The 19,815-nt window shown below is 42.8% G+C and overlaps 2 protein-coding genes and 1 pseudogene across 3 annotated transcripts in view; all 3 read right to left on the reverse strand.

The window, feature by feature from the left end:
- Stau2 (staufen double-stranded RNA binding protein 2) overlaps positions 1 to 19,815 on the reverse strand; it is a 616,065-nt gene that overhangs the window by 363,276 nt on the left and 232,974 nt on the right. The window lies entirely within an intron of this gene.
- Eloc (elongin C) lies at positions 886 to 17,993 on the reverse strand. Of its 2 annotated transcripts, XM_090338953.1 has the most exons (4): positions 17,788 to 17,993; positions 7,384 to 7,434; positions 5,620 to 5,763; positions 886 to 1,307 (listed from the first exon to the last, which is right to left on the reverse strand). In XM_090338953.1, exons 2-4 carry the CDS (start codon positions 7,385 to 7,387, stop codon positions 1,117 to 1,119), a joined length of 339 nt encoding a protein of 112 aa, XP_090195079.1. In that variant the 5' UTR covers positions 7,388 to 7,434; positions 17,788 to 17,993; the 3' UTR covers positions 886 to 1,116. The 2 variants fall into 2 exon arrangements, with proteins under 2 accessions (XP_090195079.1, XP_090195081.1); XM_090338955.1 differs by lacking the exon at positions 7,384 to 7,434.
- LOC150058884 (non-POU domain-containing octamer-binding protein pseudogene) lies at positions 9,515 to 10,255 on the reverse strand (annotated as a pseudogene).

A 19,815-nucleotide genomic window follows, 5' to 3' on the forward strand; every position in this document is an offset into this window, starting at 1 on the left:
TTCATATACTATGAGTGCATTGTAAGATTCTTACAACATTCCAACTAGATGGCGGAAGACTGGAATAGTTCAGAAAAGTCTAGCTCTTAAGAACTAGATAAAGCTCACAGAGTATTTTAAAATACATTTAAACAAATGTAACTCCAAGAAAGGAAGCTTTAGAATCAACACAAGTACAATACTTTGAGTTGCCCAAAACACACAATGCACAGGAACTCTTTAGTTATATAGTTCACTTGTTGACCAGCTGGCTACAGTTCAGTTACTATTATAACATTTGTACCTAATAACTTCCAAAACTGCTTTTAAATAAAGACATTAAGTTGTAGCAATAAACAAAACACGATACTTAAAACAATACTGCTCTTTATAAAAAAAAAAAAGCATAAGAAATTCCAACTCTTAATCGTTTGAGTTATAAAAATCAATGATTTGGCTAACTTTTAAACAAGTTTTTCATGTAATTATTTGCATAACTAATAATGCTATGAGAAGCAGATATAAGATCAAAGTATTTTAAAAACACTAAAAACATAAAAATACTTAGCCCCATCATTTATCTGTAGGACATGTTCATTTATGCCTACATTTCAGTTTTGTCGAGATTTTTGTGTGTTGGTCGTGGGGCTTGAACTCTGGGCCTGGGCGTTGTCCCTGAGCTCTTCAGTTCAAGGCTAACGCAGTACCACCTGAGCCACAGTGCCACTCCCAGTTTTCTGGTGGCTAATGCGTGTTTGGGCTGGCTTTGAACCGTGATCCTCAGATCTCAGCCTCCTGAGTAGCTAGGATTACAGGTATGAGCCACTGGTGCCCAGCTCAGTATTTATTACATTATGATTGTTTTATTTTAAAAGTCACATCCAAAGGATAAAGCAAAACGACCTATGAATTGCCATTATTTGTTTATTTCTTAGTTTGTGAAAATGTCCTTTACTTGTCAATATAGCAAACAAATTTCAACTCTGCTATGCAAAAGAACAGAAGATAATCTGCTTTGCAATTAACTCTTTATAGTTCAATTGCACACAGGCAACATGCTAAATGTGAAAAAATTACTAACTGAACTACAGTTATTAAATACTGAAAAAATTAACAGTTTATTATAATTTATTTTATTTAACAATCTAAGAAGTTTGCAGCCATCAGCAGTTCCAGTGCAATTTCAGGTGCAATTGGGAATTCAGGAATCTCAGTGGAGCTGTTAGTGTAGCGAACCTTGTAGGTAAAATACATGCACACTTTTGATAGCACATGTGAAGGGATCTCTCTAAAATTGACCTCGTTGGTTTCATTCTCAGCAAACTGGCCTGCAAAACAAAATGATTATGTGTGTTATGGTGTGAACTGTGCCAACCCTCCCAATTTTCAACCTGGCTGTCTTTCCCCGTAGAACCTCAGAATGTGTAAGACAGGGTCTTTTAAGAGTTACGGGGCCGGGAGTTTGGCCTAGTGGTTAAAGTGCTTGCCTATCATGTATGAAGACCCGGGTTCGATTCCTCGGTACCACATACATAGATAAAAGCCAGAAGTGGTGCTGAGGCTCAAGTGGTAGAGCTCTAGCCTTGAGAAAGTCCAAGGACAGTGCTCAGGCCCTGAGCTCAAGCCCAGGACTGGTAAAAAAAAAAGAGTTACTTAAAAGTTAAAACAAGAGCTCTCAGCAATCCAAGATAATTGGTATCCTCATAGAAGAGTAGATGAAGAGTGGTACAAAGAAAAGACCATGTGAAGACACAGGAAGAAGATTTACAAGGCAAGGAGACCCCAGACATCACTTCTGCCAACCCTAAACTTCAACTTCCACAACCCAGGATCATGAACCAAGGAAGTTTTGTCACTAAAGATATTTGGTCTGTGGTATATTTTGTTATAGTCCCAATAGTTAAAAGAGGAGCAGAGAGGGGCCTAGTGGTAAAGTGCTTACTTAGTTAGCATGCACGAACATCTGGGTTCGATTCTTTGATAACACATACATAGAAAAAAGCTGGAAATGGTGCTATGGCTCAAGTAGTAGAGCTCTAGCATTGAGAAAGCCCAAAGACAGTGCTCAGGCCCTGAGTTCAAGCCACAGGACTGGCAATAAATAAATGAGCACAGAAGCTCAGGGACAGAGCCCAGCCCCTGAGTTCAAGTCTCAGAATGGACACCTCTCCCCCACCTCCCCAAAAAAGCCAGGGGCTAGTGGCTCATTCCTATAATCCTAGCTACTCACAGGCTGAGGTCTGATGAATGTGATTTGAAGCCAACCTTGCAGAAAAGCCCATGAGACTATGATTCTCTTTCTTTTAAAGATGATTACTGGATAATTACAATTTTGCTCAGATGACTATAGAGCCTGGAAAAACTGTTGCTGCTATTGGTGTACAGCATGTTTATAAGTATGCACACAAAATTTCAATATTTGGAGTTCTCACTACTCAGTCATGACATATGCTGTCTATTTTAGAAAGTATTCCAGTTTTCTGTATTGTGTTGGCATTGTACAGAAATAGACGCACTAGTCTAGAAGTAGACTATTTTGGTCCTATCTATGTAGGTCTGATCACAGAAACTAATATTCTCTATAATATATATAATTCTGAACAGCAATATAATAGCAAGAGAAAATTAACAAAAACAATGCAAAAAGAGGCTGGTGGCATGACACAATTCATAGAAGCCTGCCTTGCAAGAATGAAGCCTGAAGCACTAGTCATTTATACTGTAATCTTAGCTACTCAGGAGGCTGGGATCTGAAGATCAGATGTTTAAAGCCTGTGTAGAAAAATCCATGAGACTCTTACTTCCAAATAACCAGCAGAAAAATTAAAGTGGAGGTATAGCTCAAGTGATAGATAGCTATCCATATGACAAAGGATTAATAATCAGAATATATAGGGAGATCATAAAACTAAACTCTCAAAGAATCAACACTTGAGTACAAAAAACTAATATGAAGAAACACTCAACATCCCAAGCCATAAAAAAAATGCAAACTGGGCCGGGAGTTTGGCCTAGTGATAGAGTGCCTGCCTAGCATGCACGAAGACCCAGGCTCGATTCCTTGGTACCACATACATAGAAAAAGGCTGGAAGTGGTGCTGTGGCTCAAGTGGCAGAGTGCTAGCCTTGAGAAAAGCCCACAAACAGTGCTCAGGCCCTGAGCTCAAGCCCAGGACTGGCAAAAAAAAGCAAACTGAAATGACATTGGGTAAAAGCATCTCATGCCTGTAATCCTAGTTATTCAGAAGGCTGTTATGACCTGGACGATCAAGGTTTAAAGTCAGCTTTTGAAGAAAAGGTTAGATTCCATTTTCAAAATAACCAGCAAAAAACTGGACTGAAAGCCAGGTGCGGTGGCTTACGCCTGTAATCCTAGCTACTTATGAGGCTGAGATCTGAGGATCAAAGTTCAAAGTCAGCCTCAGCACAAAAGGACCTGAGACTCTTATCTCCAATTAACCTCTAGAAAATGGGAAGTGGGGCTTGCCTTAAGGGTAAGGGGGTAGCCTTGAGGTGAAAAGCTCAGGGATAACACTCAGGCCCAGGGATAGAGTGGTGGCCTTGAGCTGAAGAACTCAGGGACAGCACCCAGGCTGAGTTCAAGCCCCACGCCCACACACACAAAAAAACTGGACTGAAGGTATGCTTAAGTGGTAACCTGCCAGATGAGCAAACCAGCCACCCAACTGAGAGGCCTTAAGTTTATGCGAATATCAACTTAAATCACAATCCATCAATTTAAAGCTTCTGTATACCAAATAGCACCACCAATAAAATGACAAGTATGTATGAGTTATTTGCAAATTAGATAAAGAACTTATGTAGAACACTTTTAATTCAATAAAGAATAAGAAGCCAAAGGCTGGGCACAGTGGCTCTGGCCTGTAATCCTAGTTACTCAGGATGCTGAGATCTGAGGATTGTGGTTCAAAGCCAGTTCAGGCACAAAAAAGTCCATGAGATTCTTATCTCCAATTATCACCAGGAAACTTGAAGTGGAGCTGTGACCCAAGGGATAGGGTGGTAGCCTTGAGCTGAAGAGCTCAGGGACTACACCCAGGCCCAGAGTTCAAATCCCAGACCAAAAAACAAAAAAAACCCAAAACAAAAAACAATTGGCAGTTTTGCCTAGTGGTAAAATGCTTGCCTAGCATGCACAAAGACCCTGATTCAATTCCTCGGTACCACATACATAGAAAAGCTAGAAGTGGTGCTGCAGCTCAAGAGGTAGAGCTGCTAGCCTTGAAAAAGCCCAAGGACATAATCAGGCCCCGACTTCAAGCCCCAGGACTGGGCGTGGGGGAGAGAATAGGAAGCCAAGTTTGGTGGTCATACAGAAATGATCCTAACAAGCAAGCAGAAGGCAAGTGGTCTAAGAGTTCCAAGCCTGGCTGGGTCAATTCTGTCTCCCTAGAAAAGAAGAGGGGAGACGCTAGAGTAGTGTTAGTTATCATGAGTCACTGGGGAAATACAAACCAAAACCACAATGAAGATCACTTTACTGTCTCCAGTAGGAAAGCAATCATCAAAAAAGACAAAGTCCACACCAGTGATTCACGCTTGTAATCCTAGCTACTTAGGAGGCTGAGATCTAAGGATTATGGTCAAAGCCAGCCCTGGCAGCAAAGTCTGTGAAACTTTTTATCTCTAATTAGTCACTAAATAACCAGAAGTGGTGCTGTGGCTAGCCCTAAGCAAAAAGAGCTCAGGGATAATGCCAGGCCCTGAGTTCAAGTCCTATGATCGGGAAAACAAAAATAAGACAAACGATGCAAGACTTTTCCAAAATAAGCAAAAAGAACACATTCTCAATAGAGGAATGAAAAGACGATAAAAAAAAATCTGGCACATAAAAAATAAGGGAACAATGAATTATTTTCCTTCTCTTGTGTGTGTCTTTGCCCACCTTGGGATTAAAGGGGTGAGCCACAAGCACCTAACAAATTTTCATTACTTCTAATAATTATAAGATGGTTGAAATAAGATCATAACATTGGGGGGAAAAAAACAAAAAGCAGGGATAGAATCCCTGCTTGTGTAGAAGAGTGCCAGCCTATTAAGCTAAACTGTAACTGCAAATATTGACCAGGAAGTGTAAAACAGAAACCTTAAGACACTACTCTATGTTAGCAGAACTGTAAAATGTTTTAGCATATTTGTTGGTTCACCCAAAACTTATGCAGTGTATTCATACAAGGAATTATTTAGCCATCAAACAAGTAGTCACACCGCACAAGCTACCATATGGATAAACCTCAAAGAATTATGCAAACAGAAAAAAAGCAAAAATAAAAAGATCAAACATGGCCAGGTGGTGGTGGCTCACCAATCTAGTAACTTAGGAGGCTGAGATCTGAGGATCACTGTTTAAAACCAGTCTGGGTAGGAAGTCCAGGAGAGTCTCACTTCCATTTACCCACCAAAAAACCAGAAATGAAGCTGTGGTTCAAGTGGTAGAGCAAGAGCTTTTAGAAACAGTCTTTCCCATGTTGCCTAGGGTAGCCTTGAACTCCAGAGCTCAAGTAACACCCCAGCCTTGGCTTCCCAAGTAGCTGGGCTGATTATAGATGTGCTCAACCTCACTTGCTTACTTTCTCTTTACGTGCTTTTATAAAAGATATGTGGAAGAAAACTACTTACCTGGGCCACTCAACATGGCTTTTATTGTTCCTGATGTTAGTGCATGTTCTCTTTTTACGATAAATTCGTGACCATCAGAAGATATTAACTTAACATACATGGCATCAGGGCCTTCACAGCCACCATAGGTTTTCTCCTCTCCATCTGAAAAAAAGTAGTGGTATGGTTTTGATGACTGTGTGATCTGAGAATCAAGATCTGAAGCCAGCTCAGGCAGGAAAGTCTGAGACTCTTAACTCCAATTAACCAAGAAAAAGCCAGAAGTGGAGCTGTGGCTCAAATAATAGAGAACTAGTTTTGAGCACAAAATCTCAGGGATAGCACCCAGTCCCTAAGTTGAAGCCTCAGAAATGTGACAAATGTCCCAGGCTGGGTGATGGTCGCTCAGGCCTGTGATCCTAGCTCTTCAGGATGAAGATTTGAAGCCAGCCCAGGCAGACAAATCAGACTCACTTCCAACTTAAAAGCCAAGGCCAACAAGTAGAGGTGTGGCTCAAAGTATAGAACATTGTTCTTTAGTGGACAAAGCTAAGTTGTGAGGCCTGAGTTCAAACCCCAGTACTGGCACCAAAACAAAAACCAAACAAAAAACCCCCCATACAGGCTTGGTTATAGATGTAGTTCAGTGGTAAAGTACGTTCTTAGTATATGTGAGGTCCTGGGTTTGATCCCCAGAATCACAGCAACAACAAAAGCAGAGGTAAGAGTATACAAAATGTTACTCTGTGCTAGCTTTAATCACAACTGACAGGTCAATGCAAGTCTTTTATAATCTTATGGATTTTAGTAGTTTGCCAGCTCTTTTGTGTGTGTGCTGGTAGTGGGGGTTAAACTTGGGCCCTGTGCACTGTCTCTTAAGCTTTTTGACTCAAGGATGGCATCCTACTACTTGAACCTCAACTCTACTTCTTTCTTTCTATCTTCCTTCCTATCTATCTACCTACCTACCTACCTACCTACCTACCTACCTACCTACCTACCTATCTAATCCTGGGCTTTAACTCAGGGCCTGAGCACTGTCCTTAGGCTTTCTCAAGGCTAGAACTCTACCACTTGAGCCACAGCACCACTTCCCGCTTTTTTCTATGTATGTAGTACCGAGGAATCAAACCCAGGTCTTCGTGCATTGCTAGGCCAGCACTCTACCACCAGGCCAAACTCCTGGTCCCCACTTTTAGCTTTTTCATGGTTAACCAGAGAGATAAGAGATCTTTAAGCATGTCTGCACTGACTGGCTATTACCTGTAATCCTCAGATCTTAGCTTTTTCAATAGCTAGAATAGGTGTGAGCCACTTCGCACATCTTAATTTCTTAAGATACAAGCTATTACACTTGGCACGATACTGTTACAGAGCTGCCTTTTAGGTATAAAGAATAGACACAAACTTGATTTACATAAACAGTAATTTCAGTTAACCATTTTGTTTCATTTAATGTCTTTGAAAAAGAATAACCAACTTCTACTAGCTGAAAATACAAAATTAAGCCAGGCGTGGCTCCTGCCTCTAATCCTAGCTACTCAGGAGGCTGAGATCTGAGGATCATGGTTCAAAGCCAGCCTGGGCACTAGAGACTGAGACACTCTTATCTCCAATTAATCACTACCAAAGAGGAAGTGGAGCTGTGGCTCCAGGGGTAGAATGTAGCTTTGAGCTAAAGAGCTCAGGAACAGCACCCAGGCCCAGAGTTCAAGTCCCATGACCGACCAAAAAAAAAAAAAAAAAAAAAAACGAAAACACAAAAATTACCTTTGTATAACTTACCCATTATGTTCTACAATTTTACTTTGGTTCCTCAGGAACTTGAATAGCTTCCTGAAAATGTAACAATACTAGATTAAGAATATTGAATGACATTTTTCAACCAGTTACTTATATTGATTTGGTATTAAAAGCTGAAGGACTTTTATTTGTTACTGAAAGTGATGTACAGAGGGGTTACAGTTACATCAGTTAGGTAGGGAGTATATCTCCTTTCTTTATTAAGAATCACAAAATGCTGTGCGCTTTGGTCAGGGCTTCTAAATTATAGAAAGATTACTTAAAAGAACACACGTGAACACATGGGTGCAAGCGCGCACAAGCCATCAAATGCCAGTGGTTCATGCCTATAAGCCTAGCTACTGAGATTGAAACCTGAGGATCTTTATTAGGAGCCAGCTGGGCAGAAAAGTCCATGTGACTCTTAATCCAATTTAACCACCAATAAAAATCCTAGAAATGGAGCTGTGGCTCAAGTAGTAGATTTTAAGCACAAGATCTTAGGAACAGTACCCAGACCCCAGTTATCAACATACAAAAACAAAAATCGACAGAATTGTTCATTTCCATAATCCTAACAACTGGAAGAGGGAGGCAGAGGACTGAGTTGAGGCCAGCTTGTTTTACATAGGAGTTCAAAATCAGCCTGAAGTATATCTCTATCTCGAAATAGCAGGGGCTGGGGGATGTTAGCTCAGTAGTTAGAATGCTTACATGTGCAAGGCTGTGGGGTCTGATTTCCTCTGCAGCACAATTAAAAAAAAAAAAAGGTATCAGAGGAAATGCCATAGAGTGTTAGCAGACATGTAAAACTCTGTTAAAATGGCTTAGCCTAAAGCCAGAAGCGGTGTTGTGGCTCAACACTGTGGTAGAGTGCTAGCCTTGAGAAAAAGAAGCTCAGTGATAGTGCCAAGGCCTTGAGTTTAAAAACAAAACAAAAAACAAAAAAAAAAACCCACAAAAAACCATGGCACTAAGATGTATTATTTTTGTTTATTTTGGGGGAAAGGTGGGCACAGGCTTGTTGAGAAATCTGAAGAAAACAAAGACTTTTTTTTTTTTTTTGGTGGGTCATAGGGCTTGAATTCCACCTGGGCACTGTCCCTGAGCTCTTCAGCTCAAGCCACCACCCTACCTTTGAGCCAAGCCCTACTGCCCATTTTCTAGAGGTTAATTGGGGATAAGTCTCAAGGTCTTTAGTGCCTGGGCTGGCTTTGAACCTTGATTCTCAGATCTCAGCCTCCTTAGTAGCTAGGATTACAGGTGTGAGCCACGACACCTGGCTGATTTCCTCAATTTTTTTCTTTTCTTTCCCAATGATTCAACTATTGCCCGGCTAAAACAAAGTGTTCTTATCAAAAGAATTTGACTGGCTTTTGTCCTCAGGTGTCTAAATTCTAAGAATTTCCAAAGTGGTTAAGGATGTCTTAATCATTGTACTGGGACCAGACTTTTTTTTTTTTTTTTGCCAGTCCTGGGACTGGAACTCAGGATCTGGGCACCGTTCTTGAACATTTCTTGCTCAAGGCTAGTGCTCTGCCACTTGAGCCACAGCTTTTTTTTGTGTACGTAGTACAGTGGAATGGAACCCAGTGCCTCCTGCATGCTAGGCAAGCACTTTACTACTACCTAGGCTTTGCTCCTGGCCCCTTTTCTTTTTATGGGGCTGGCGCTGGGGTTTGGTCCTCAGGACTTGGGCACTGTCCTTAAGCTTTTTTGCTTAAAGTTAGTGTTCTACCCCCTTGAGAACTGGCTCACTTCCAGCTTTTTGCTCGTTAACTGGAGGTATAAGTCTTGTGGACTTTTCTACCTTGGTTGGCTTGGAGATCCTCAGATCTCTGCCTTCTGAGTAGCTAGGATTACAGATGTGGGCCACCAGTTAGCTCTTGACTGGGCCTTGATCATATTTATTTACCAGTTGACTAGTAGCATAAGCTAGTTAAAATACTTGGGATAAGGGGCTTTTGAGGACATGATTAACATTAATTTCAGATGGAGCAGAGTTTAAGACTGAGTTCAACATTGTTCATGATCCTGTCAAACACACTTCTATTAGTAGCACCCTAACAAAAACTCTGGACACTGAATCTCATGTGCAGATTTTAGATTAATATTCTGAGTGTACTGCTGCATGTCAACATGCTATGGCTCCAGTTGTAGAACACCAGCCTTGCCAAGAAAATCCAAAACATCTTTGTTCTAACTGGTCCATGGGCTCCACAGTCACAGGCAGAGGAAATGTGGTTAGCAGGAAAGAACTTTCACTGCATCTGTCCAGAGTTTTCCAAGCAGTTGGCTTCCCTAAGAACTCAATGATGCCTTTTCCCAAGGGCCTTCCTCGATCATCCACAATGACTACAGCCCTCTCCACTTGGCCAAATACAGAAAAGGCTTCTTCCAAAAGCTCATTGGACACATACTGAGGAAGGTTACGAACAGTAAGTGATGCACTGTGGCAGGCAAAGCGAACATGCAGCTGTTTTCCACGGAGTGGCATGTTGTCCAGCTCCACTTTGGCAATCTCCGCAAGGGTATGTGTTTCCAAGCGGATAAAGCTAAAGCCTTTATCTTTGTGAATAAAAACTTCTCCTGCCTTCCCATATTTTTCAAATAGTTTCCTCATTTCTTCCTCAGTGATGTCAGGGGGAAGATTGCCCACAAAGAGACAGCTACGTTGGGTGAAGATCTTCTCTCCTGGTTTCCTGAAATTCTTCAGGTCAATAGTTAAGCCTTCATTTTGGCTGCTGGCCTGTTGCCCATTTGCAGGTATTGGTGGTGGCAGGGGCTGCTGTTGTTGCTGCTGGTGGTGATGTTGATGGTACTTCCTTGGAATATCGTTTTGCTTCTCCCAATGAAAGGTTTTATTGCTCTGCATTTTTTACCCTCAACTTCAATTCTTTGACATGGAAGTGCTTGCCAGGCCCCTCCTAACCTTGACTTTTCCTCTACCAATACTTCTCTCCTTAGAGTAAAGGAGACACTACACGGTCTCTACTGTCCCGAGAAAAAAGAACTTTATTTTTTTTTTAATTAAAAAACTTTTCCCAGTGCTAAGCTTACACTCTACCACTTAAGCCACACCATTTTCAGCCTTGCTTTCTGATAGCTATTATGGAGAAATCTACTGCAATTTTTCTGCCCAAACTGGCCTCAAATAGAGATGTTCCCTATCTCAGCCTCAGGGGTATCCTGCATTTCAGAACTCTAAATAGTTGAAAAGTAAAAGTCACGTGGTAGAACACTAGCTTTGAGCACAAAGAGGCTCAAGGACAGCACCCAAGCCCTGAATTTAACCCCTAGGATCAGCAAAAAAAAACCCAAAATCAATCCATTAAGAAATCATAACTAAGGAAATGTACTGTTCAACTGACTTATATAACTGCAATCTCTCTGCACATCATAATAAAAAACAATGTTTATCCATTGAGTTCAGTTGTCTTACCACCTCTGAAACTATCATGCATCAAAGGTGTACCCTAATGGTAGCTCTGCTTTTACATATACAAGGTCCTGGGTCAGATTCTCCAATATCAATAAAATAGAACAAAATCCAAGAAATAAAACCAACAAAAACAAAACCAAAGCTCTGGAATGTAGGTCATCACCAGACCTTTGCCTGGGAGGCAAAAATCTGAGGATCATGGTTCCCAAGCCCAGGCAGGAAAGTCTGTGAGACTTTTAGCACCAATATAATACTCAGAAAAAGCAAGAAGTGGTGCTGGGCAGGTACATGCTCACTGGGTGTGTGTGGATCTGGTTGCCCAGAAGAAAATGTGTGGCTACAAATCACTAAGGATTATCTGTTAGGTGAACAATTTCCGACGTGGGTCTTGATGGAGTATTTTTTACCAGGCCAATTTGGGAGAGGATCATCCAGGCAAAGGAAACACGATGAGCCAAGTCAGATAGTTTGGGGCACACAGTAATTCAGTGTTGTTATAAACAAATTCACCCATCCCACAAACATTTACTAATGGATAGTATGTCTTAGGTAACACAGATAACAAAACCCCCTTTTTGTGTGTGTGTGTGTGGGGGGGGGGTCATGGGGCTTAAACTCTGGGCCTGGGCACTGGCCCTGAGCTCTTTAGCTCAAGGATACTGCCCTACCCCTGGACCTGGGCATTGTCCCTGAGCTCTTCAGATCAAGGCTACAGCCCTACCCTGCAGCCTCAGCTCCACTTCCCATTTTCTAGTGATTAACTGGAGATAAGAGTCTCAAGTTCCTTAATGCCTGGGGTGGCTTTGAACCACTATCCGTAGATCTTGGAATCGTGAATAGCTAGGAGTTAAAGGCGTGAATCACTGTGTCTAGCTATTTTAACATCATGGAAAAGGATCTTGAGGACCAATACCCACACTGAAAATCATGAGATTGAAGAAATGCTGTGGGGAAAATAAAGGAGAGTGCCAGAGGTAAGGAATGGGGAGTAAAGGAAAAGCCCCACTGACACTTAAAAACCTGAAAAGTGAGGGAGTGAGTCATAGATGTCTGAAGAACCTTCAAAGAATGGAGAACTGTAAGGAGACCAGTTTGACCAGAGTGAGACAATGAGAGTATAGGGAAAGAGTCCAGAAATTGAGAAGTTGGGACCTTAGCAAACAGGAGAATAGTGACTGATAAGGAACTCAGGCTGAGACATGGACCAAGATGTAATGTTTTCATTTCTTTCTCTTTTAGCTCCTGATTCAATCCAGAACATATGTTAAACACTCTACCACTGAGCTACTTCTTCAGACATGGGTTTGAATGACTAATACTGGGGTATGTTCAGTCTTCTGCTACAACTTATTTAATCCCTTATCTAAGATTTCTTTGGCTATTCTGTACCATTAATCCTCCTTATAATATAGTACTTAAAAGCAATTAACTTTAGAATGCTTATCCACAACACCAACACCAATTTCTATCTGACCATAGTTATCTAACCTTTCTGTGCCTAGCTTCCTATATTGTAAAATGGAGATAACATATGGCATTTACTTCGCAGGAATATTCTGAAAAATAAATGATTAAAACACTAATATTAAAGCTATGATTCCATTTCCAAACCAAAGGTTGGTTTATGTATATCTACCTATGAGCATACACATATAATGAAACTACATGTAGCAGAGAACTGTAGATGTTAACTTGGGGGTCAGTAAACAAAATAAAGGATCTTCACTGTTTACTAGTCTCATAGTGAATTTTTGTTTGTCAGGTCCTGGGGCTTGAAGTCAGAGCCTAGACACTTCCCTGAGCTTTTGGCTCAAGACTATTTCCCTACCACTGAGTCACAGTGCTACTTCCAGTCTTTTCTGAGTAATTTATTGGAGATAAGAGTCTCACTGACTTTCCTGCCCAGGATAGCTTCAAAACATGACCCTCAGATCTCAGCCTCCTGAGTAGCTAGAATTATAAAGGTACTGTAGCTGGTCTCGTACTACATTTTGTATGCAGGGCAGCAATCTCTTTCTTTAATTGCCCAGCTAGTAAATATTGTATGCTTAGTAGGGACAAAGATCTGTTACAATTAGTGCAACTCTTCAGCTAGAATACAGAAGTAGCCAGACTAGAAAACAAATATGAATATGGCTGTGACCCTACAGAACTTTATAGGCACCGAAATTTGAATTTCACATAGCAAAATATATTTTCTGGGCTGGGAATATGGCCTGGTGCTTGTCTAGCATGTATGATTCCTCAGTACCACATACATAGAAAAAGCCAGAAGTGGTGCTGTATGTGGATCAGGTGGTAGAGCTCTTGTCTTGAGAAAGCCCAATGACAGTGCTCAGGCCCTGAGTTCAAGCCCCAGGACTGGCAAAAACAAAACAAAGGGCCAGGAGTTTGGCCCGGTGGTAGAGCGCTCGCTTAGCATGCACAAAGACTGTGGTTAGATTCTTTGGTACCACATACACATAGAAAAGTGATGCTGGGGCCGGGAGTTTGGCCTAGTGGTTAAAGTGCTTGCCTAGCACGCATGAGGACCCGGGTTCGATTCCTCGGTACCACATACATAGAAAAAAGCCAGAAGTGGTGCTGAGGCTCAAGTGGTAGAGCTCTAGCCTTGAGGACAGGGCTCATGCCCTGAGCTCAAGCCCAGGACTGGCAAAAAAAAAAAAAAAAAAGAAAAGTGATGCTGTAGCTCCAGTGATAGAGCACTAGCCTTGAGGAAAGTCCAAGGACAGTGCTCAATTCCTGAGATCAAGCCCCAGGACTGGCAAAAGAAACCAAAACAAAACAAAAAGCAAGAAAAAACAAACAAAAAAACAAAACAGTAACAGTAAGCTGTGTGCTGGAAGCTCACACCAGTAATCTTAGCTACTCAGAAGGCTGAGATATGAAGATCAGTGTACCAAGCCATCCCTAGCAGGAAAATCTATGACATTCTTATGTTTGATCAACCACCAAGTATATCTACCCATAACTCATGTATAGTGCAAAACAAAGCAAACCTTTAGAATGAACAAGCTAGAAATAAAAAAAAGAAAGGGCACAGTGGCCCACGTCGGTAATCCTAACTATTCAGGAGCCTGAGATCTGAAGATCAAGGTTCAAAGCCAGCATGGGCACAAAAGGACCTGAGATTCTCATCTCTAGAAAAGGGGAAATGAGGCTTGGCTCAAGGGTAGGGCGGTAGCCTTGAGCAGAAGAGCTTAGGGACATCATCTAGGCCCAGAGGTAGGGTGGTAGCTTTGAGCTGAAAAGCTAGGGACAGTGCCTAGGCCCAGAGTTCAAGCCCCATGACCCCCCCCCAAAAAAAAGAAATCACTGACTATACACATCTTCTTTTATCCATTCTTTTGTTTCAAAAGTTGAATAAAAATAATCTTTCTTGATCAGCATGGCTCATGCCTGTAATCCTAGCTACTCAGAGGGCTGAGATCTGATGATCTCAGTTCGAAGCCAGCCCAGGCAGGCAAAAAAAAAAAAAAAAAAAAAAAAAGGCCACAAGAGGAGCTGAAAGCACAAAGTTAAGCGCCTTCAAGGCTGTTAGTACACAAAAGCCTCAGTATCAACATATATACACAACTCTAGAAAACTATCAAAAACTGTTGTTTCTCTCCTTAGCCCTTCCCACTTTAGTTTTTATTTTGTTTGGCCATATCGCATTGGCTGCTGAGACTCAGCCTCCCAAGTTCTGGGAGTAGAGGTTTTTGCCATAAAGCAGTAACACACAGAATGATGCAGTATGACATGACTGAGTCAAAGTTGCTCACTAAAAAGAAAATCTAATCCTAGAGCTGGTGGCTCATATCTGTAATCCTAGCTACTCAGTGCTGAGATCTGAAGAGCAAAGTTAAAGCCCATCCAGGTAGGAAAGTTTGTGAGACTCTTGCCACGACCAATAAAAGCTAAAAGTGGAGCTAGGGCTCAAGTGATAGAGTTCTATATTTGTGCAAAAAGAAGCTCTGGGATAACACCCAGGCCCAGAAATTTTTTAAAAGAAAAAAAGACCTATCTATGCTACTTGGCTCTAGCCTAGAATTACACTTCAAATCATTATCTCCAAACTACTTTTTTTTTTGGCTAGTTCTGGGGCCAGAACTCAGGGCCTGGACACTGTCCTTGGGCTTTCTCAAGGCTAGCACTCTATCTCTGGTACAGAACCAGGGCTTTGTGCATGCTAGGCAATGTCTCTACCACTAGGCCATGCTCCTCGCCCCTCAACTCTACATTCCAAGCTACTGTATTTCAGAGACTTAATACTTGCCTAGAAATGATCCCTAATCCAGAGCTGATTCCCAAAGCTGGAGAGCTGGTCTATTTTCCACTCACCACCGGCAGGCAAAATTCAGTCAACACCCTACCAAAAACCTTTGATTGTTTCTCATCTCCGATTAAAAAAAAAAAAGACCTTAAGGCTCAATTTTATTTATTTTGCTAGTTGGTTAACACTCACCCACTTAGATATCAATACCACTTTTCCTCTACTATACTTGTCTTTGCACTTATAGTCTCCAATTTGAGAAACTATTTAAATCTCTAGCTAAATGGTCAACCTTTCCATCTAAGACAAATTACCATCACCTAAGTGTGGGGAGGGGCGCACGGGGGGGGGGGGGGGGAGGGGGGGTGGAGTGCTGACTCTGAGCATTTTCTCCACCCACCCCCCCCAAGGCTAATGTGCTCTATACCACTAGAGCCACAGCTCTATTTCCAGCTTTTTTTGGTGGTTCATAGGAGCTGGCTTCAAATGGATTCTCAGATCTCAGCTTCCTGAGCAACTAAGATTACAGGCACAAGTCATGTGACCAGCAGTTGTCTTTTTGTTATTTGAGACAAAGTTTCCACATATAGCCTAAGCTAACTTTGAACTTTAGGATTCTCCTGCCTCCTAACTATGACTGGCCTAATTTCCCTCATATTTATCATTACCTAAAACTATATCTAATACACAATCTTACCCCCCCCCCATACTCATTTTGAGGGTAGGCTTAAAAAGCGTTTACTGGGTGTTTAGTAAATTTTTGAGTACTATCATTTCCCTAAATCATTGAGACTTAAAAGTTTCTTATCACGGAATAGCCTTTATCTGTTTTTAAAAATGCAGCAATAAGGTGGGCCTAGTGGCCCATGCCAGTAATCCTAGCTATTCAGGAGGCTGAGATCTGAGGATTGAGGTTCAAAGCCAGCCCAAGCACTTTATCTTCAATTAATCACCAGAAAACCAAAGTAGCACTGTGGCTCAAGAGATATGGAAGAAGCCATGAGCTGAAGAGCTCAGGGACAATGTCCAGGCCACCCAGAGCTCAAGTCCCATGACTGATTTTTTTAAAAAAAGCAAAACCGAGGGCTAGGAGTTTGCCCTAGTGGTTAAAGTGCTTGCCTAGCATGCACGAAGACCTGGGTTCCATTCCTTGGTACCACATATAGAGAAAAAGCCGAAGTGGTGCTGAGGCTCAAGTGGTAGAGTTCTAGCCTTGAGAAAGTCCAAGGACAGTGCTCAGGCCCTGAGCTCAAGCCCAGGACTGGCAAAAAAAAATTAAAAAAAAAAAAAAAAGAGTTGTTATAAAAAAAAAAAAGCAAAACCGATTTGGGAAATGATTTTCCTGTTAATTTTACATGACTGGAAAACAAACAAAAAGCCACACAGCATTTTGAAAGACTTAAACAACTAAGTATTACTTTAGTTCTTAACTAGATAACTATAGAAGACATAGCCTCATGTGTAAAAACAAGTGTCTAGTTACTTCAAAATTGATACCTAATAATGAAACTGGATCTGTATAGAATAAATGTGCACATTAAAAAAATCTATTTTGTATAACTATTAGAAGACGATTTTTAGTGTATCTAATTACTGGAGATCAGATTTCGTGGTCTCTTGCACGTCACTAAGCACTCTACCACCAAGCTACATTTCCAGCCTCGAAGTTATTGAAAAGGACCATTAGCAAATTGAGGGGGGGGGGGTGTAGGGATGTGTCCAGAGGACAACTGCCTAGTATAATCAAGACTGGAATTTAATCGCAAAATTGCCATTTTTAAGGTAAAAGTCAGTCAACACACACACACACACAAAGCCACTGTTAATAATCCTTAACTATTCATCATGGAAGGGACAACAACGGTCTCATCGCTATTGAAACCCAGGTGTGAACTGTGATACTTCAAATACTGCATAATTCAAACGAGGTAAAATATTAGTCATCTTAGGCCACTTACCAGAAAGAAAAGTATAGTTATCTGGTGATCAGAAGCAAATTTGATAGTTTGAAAACGAAGTTTTACAGCAAAAAATTTCGGTTGCTTTCTACACTCAAAGCCGCAGAGTAGAAATACTAGCACTACAAAGATTTCCGCCCCCCCCCCAAAAAAAAACCCCTCTCAACTCAAGAGCGATACATTATTACTGAAGCGATTTCAATTTACGGGAAACACAGTGGTAGGACAACTCCCTTCAGACAAGGAGTGAGAGAGATGCACGAAAGCCCCACCCCACCAGGTCACAGGGAGACAGGAGCCCAACAAGTTGCTCAAAAGGTAAACTTTTTTTCGGGGTATCACAGTAGCCAGGGACCCTCTCTTGGGACTCAAGAAATGAGCAGACCTGAGAGCACGTGAAGAAAGCACACACAAAAAGAAAGAAAACGAAAAAAAGGGAAAGCGACGGGGCTGCCATGGTTCCCCGAACTCCACCCTCTCTGCGTTCACCCCCAGAGAGAAGGCCCGGGATGGCAAGCAGCTACGTCCCGGCTCTCCCACCGCCTGCCGAGCCCCCCGAGCAGCGTCGAGAGAGCTCCGGCGGACCTCCCCTCCCCCAAACGAGGAGGCCGGCGAGGCGGACAGCTTCCGTCCTTTCCCCGCCCCGACGGGAACCAGGGCGCGAAGCGGGAGAACGAACGCGCCCACTCGCAAGCTTCTCCGGCCCCTCGAGCAGCCCGGAGCCCAGTCCCTGCCCCGGCCCCAAGACTTACTTGCCAATTCCGCCGCTAATGCAGTCGCCTCAGCAGTCTTCCCCGACGTACCTCCACAGCCCCTTCACCAGGGCCGCCCCCCCCACCCCCAGCTGCTCCTTCGCCTCTACGGGCTCCGGAACTAGTCGACCAAACTGCTTCCGTCAGGTCACCAGCGCTTTCAGAGGCGCGCGGGAGACTGGTATTTAAGGAGGCCGAGATGGGTGGGTGCTGGCTCACTTCCGCCTACCGGAAGTACGTAGCGCACCCGCCCTTCCTGCTCGGGTAACACCCACCAGCCTGAGAGACGTCAAATGTAAGCCAATCACATTCTAGCTCTTCTTTCTCCCCGCCCCCCCTACGGGCAGGGAGGATCTGATCCAATTTCTACATCCTGGCATTTATCCTTTCTTTTTTAATTCCCCTCTCTAGGTTGGCCCGTTACAGGGATGCATCTTGGGACTTGTGGTTTCACGTGCTGCACGTTAAGGTGATGGGAGATTTAGAGGTGCTCCTGGAAGTTAGGGGCGACCAGGAGTGAGACGAATGCGGTTTCTATGCTAACAAGATCGTGCGCTTAGAGAAGCGGCCTCTGCCCGCCGTGGGAAGGCGGACCTGTTCTGTGGACCCGCACCTTAGGCTCGCTCTTGGAGCTCGCCTCATGTCCTTTTGCCCGGGTATTCGTTAGTGTGTATTGACGGGGGGGAAAAGTCGCTCTCCACCCAGTTTCTGCCAGCTCTGCCAGATTCGGGGTTACTCAGAAGTGCAGGCGTCCGCCTCCATTATTCAATCCATTCCACCCCCGGCTACCTCCGCACCTCTCTGCCCTCTCTGGCTCAGCCTGTTCTTTCTCCCTTGTGTATCTGTGGTGAGATAGCCAGATTCCCCAATCCACTATGTTAAAGTCACTCCCTACTATTTTTCTGGAATGAAGAGAATGTGGAGAACATGCTCCGTGTCAAGTTGCTCAACTTAAGCACTGTGTGTGTGCTTGAACTCAATACCAGTGCGCTGATGTCCCTGCCTGAGCTGTTGTGCTCCAAGACTAGCGCTCACCACTTAAGCCACAGCTTCACTTGAGACTTTGTTGGTGTTAAATTGCAGAAAACCCTCACAGACTTTTCTGCCCCGGCTGGTTTCAAACCTCAGTCCTCAGATCGCTGCCTCCAGCCTCTCTAGGATTACAGATTTGAGCCACGGGTAACCAGCTTCAATTTAGGAACTCTTGTTGACCATGCCCACAAAAGAAAATAGACAATCTGGGGTTTGTGGAAGTAATTAGCTACTTTTGCCATAGGTTTTTCTTTTAGCTTGTTTTGTTTTGAGCCAGAGTCTTGCTGGGTACCCCAGGCTGAATGCCACTAGTTCCCAGTCCTGCCCCAGCTTCCTGAGTGATGGGATTACAGGCTGTTAGATTAGTGAGAAGGCAAGGAGCAACTCAAGAACAGCAGGTTAAACTAAAAATCAAAAACTGCTTGACAAGGAGAGTGAAGCCAGGGCAAAAGAATAAAGTGGTAAGAACTGACAATGCCGGCACTGGGGCTCATGCCTATAATCATAGCTACCAGGAAGCTAAGATCTGACGACCACAGTTTAAAGCCATCCCAGGCAGGAAAGTATGTGATACTCTTATTTCCAGTAAACTAATCAGAAAAGGCCAGAGGTGGTGCTGTGGCTCAAATGGTAGAGTGCTAGCCTTGAGGACAGAGAGACTCAGGAATAGCACCCAAATCCTGAGTTCAAGCCCCAGAAACAGAAAAAAAAAAAAAAAAAAGCAGATAGACTGGAAATTTATTGTGTATGGCAGGATAATGAACTTGTTCAAAAAAATAGGAAGGGGAAGATAGCTGCAAAATAATGAAAAAAATGGGGACTGGGAGTGTGGCCTAGTGGTAGAGAGCTTGCCTAGCATGCATGAAGCCCTAGGTTTGATTCTGTGGTATCACATACCCAGAAAAAGCCAGAAATGGCAGTCGGCTAGCCCAGAGTAAAAAGTGTCCAAGGACAGTGCCGAGATCCTGAGTTCAAGCCCCAGGACTGGTGAGAAAA

The sequence above is a fragment of the Megascapheus bottae genome, chromosome 9 (assembly GCF_031878675.1).
Source record: "Megascapheus bottae isolate mThoBot1 chromosome 9, mThoBot2.hap1, whole genome shotgun sequence".
Lineage (NCBI taxonomy): Eukaryota > Metazoa > Chordata > Mammalia > Rodentia > Geomyidae > Megascapheus > Megascapheus bottae.

Excerpts from the sequence above, each read along its gene's own strand:
- Eloc (XM_090338953.1), bottom strand. Across the intron at positions 1,308-5,619 it reads AGCCATGTTGAGTGGCCCAG|GCCAGTTTGCTGAGAATGAA; the intron begins GTAAGTAGTTTT and ends TTTGTTTTGCAG.